The sequence below is a fragment of the Galeopterus variegatus genome, unplaced genomic scaffold, assembly GCF_000696425.1.
Source record: "Galeopterus variegatus unplaced genomic scaffold, G_variegatus-3.0.2 Scaffold619, whole genome shotgun sequence".
NCBI classification, from domain to species: Eukaryota; Metazoa; Chordata; class Mammalia; order Dermoptera; family Cynocephalidae; genus Galeopterus; species Galeopterus variegatus.
In genome coordinates this window covers 20,653-22,328 of record NW_007726730.1, presented here as the reverse complement: position 1 = coordinate 22,328, position 1,676 = coordinate 20,653, and the positions used below count along the sequence as shown (strand labels likewise).

Genomic DNA, 1,676 nt, shown 5'->3' with positions numbered 1-1,676 from the left:
TATTGACTTGATTTTGGTTTGGGAGGGGAAAAAAGTGCTCAGATGTCAGAAAAAGACAGATGTCCCATCCTATCTCCTAAATCGTTCCTTGCTGAAAACTCACTGAGTGTTGGATATGGACCTACACTCTCAGCAGTTATTATAATTATTGTTGGAAATTATAAATTAAAAAAAAAAATCTTGTCCAGCCAGTGGGCTCACTTGGTAAGAGCACTGTGCTGATAACACCAAGGTGAAGGGTTCAGGTCCCAATAACAGCCAGCCACAAAAAAAAGACCAAAAAAAATATTGTTTAGAAACAAGGAGAAGGGAAACACCAGGTCTGCCACTACCTGAGAGCCAGACCTTCACCTAGACCTCAGTATCCTTACCCAGATTTTTCAGGTCCAACCTCAGATCCCAAGTCCTCAGAGAACAGGAGCACCATAGGAGAGTGCCTGACATTGCAGACCAGAGGAAAACTAGGCCATTGTCTCTTCAGGGACAATCCTCCACACTGCTTTTCTCAACATTTCCTTCCCAAGACCTGGCACTCCCTCGTTTCCTTCCTGATTTTTTCTCTACATGCTGTGGCCCCTACAGGAAATGAGCCCTGCTCAGCTGGCAGGGAGGTAGGGAAGAGCTGAACACAAAGCCCTGCCAGCTGCAGTGTCTGTTTGATCCCTTGCTCATATCCTGCCCTCTACTGGTGGTGCTGTGTCTCTACACCTCCCCAGGGCAGAGGAAGTGCCCTGACCCTCTGCCTCCATCCACACAATGAAGGCCCATTGTCCAGCTACTCTCCACTCTGCCCAACTGTCCTCTGATCACAAGGCCTTCCTTCAGTCCACCTACCTTCTCTGCGCTCCTGATGTCACAAGTGATCCCTTTCAGTACCAGATCCAGCTCAGGCCGGTACCGTACTTGGTAGTTGCTAAAGCGGATCTCACCTTTATTGGGCCAACTTGCTGGAGGCCTCTTATCAGTCACCCAGGGTGCCTGCCACGAGACAAGATGAGAAGTGCTTTATATGGCGAAGTCAGCCGAACAGTCCTCATAGGACTCATGTCACAGAACAGGAAGAGGATAGCTGTGTCCCAGCTACCTGAGAGCATTTGTACCAGATAGTCTGAACTGGACCTGTACTTCCAGAAGGTTTCTACCTTATTCGATTAAAGAATTCCTGTTCCATGCGGTTGCTCTGTAGATCTCCAGAATGAAGCTGCCACTTAACTCGGGGCATTCCAAGCCCTGACTTCTCCCAAACCTTTTCCTAGTCTAAGTTTGAAGAAATTAGGTCCTTTGAATTAGAGCAAATGAATCTTTAGGAGAACCATTATGAACCCATGTGAAATATCGAGAAATGGTAAAGATGCTCTCTCAAAGGTGTCGCAGGATTTTTGCCTTGTCCCTGGGTTTCTCTTACCTCGTTTTCCACTTTTATATACTCATTGATTCGCTCAACAGCCACAATGTTGGTCTCTATTTCTGACGTCATCCTCACTAGCATATTGAGGATTTGTGTGATCTACAGAAAAACCAAAAATCTAGATATCATCTCAGGCTCTGAAACCAACTCCACTAGTCAAACCACAACGTCAGTCAGTGCATACTTTGTACCCAGCACTGTGCTGGACTGTGTGAGAGAGTAAGGAAAAGGAAGAAAGACAATCCTCACCTCCTTGGGGCAGGAAATA

The 1,676-nt window shown here is 46.5% G+C and overlaps 1 protein-coding gene across 1 annotated transcript in view; it reads right to left on the bottom strand.

Moving 5' to 3' along the window:
* ABCC2 (ATP-binding cassette, sub-family C (CFTR/MRP), member 2) overlaps positions 1–1,676 on the bottom strand; it is a gene marked incomplete at its 5' end in the record, with an annotated part of 22,219 nt that overhangs the window by 6,690 nt on the left and 13,853 nt on the right. Inside the window, 2 exons of the mRNA XM_008570607.1 lie at positions 835–978; positions 1,406–1,507. Of these exons, the coding sequence (XP_008568829.1) occupies positions 835–978; positions 1,406–1,507 (246 nt within the window). The remainder of the gene's footprint in view (positions 1–834; positions 979–1,405; positions 1,508–1,676) is intronic.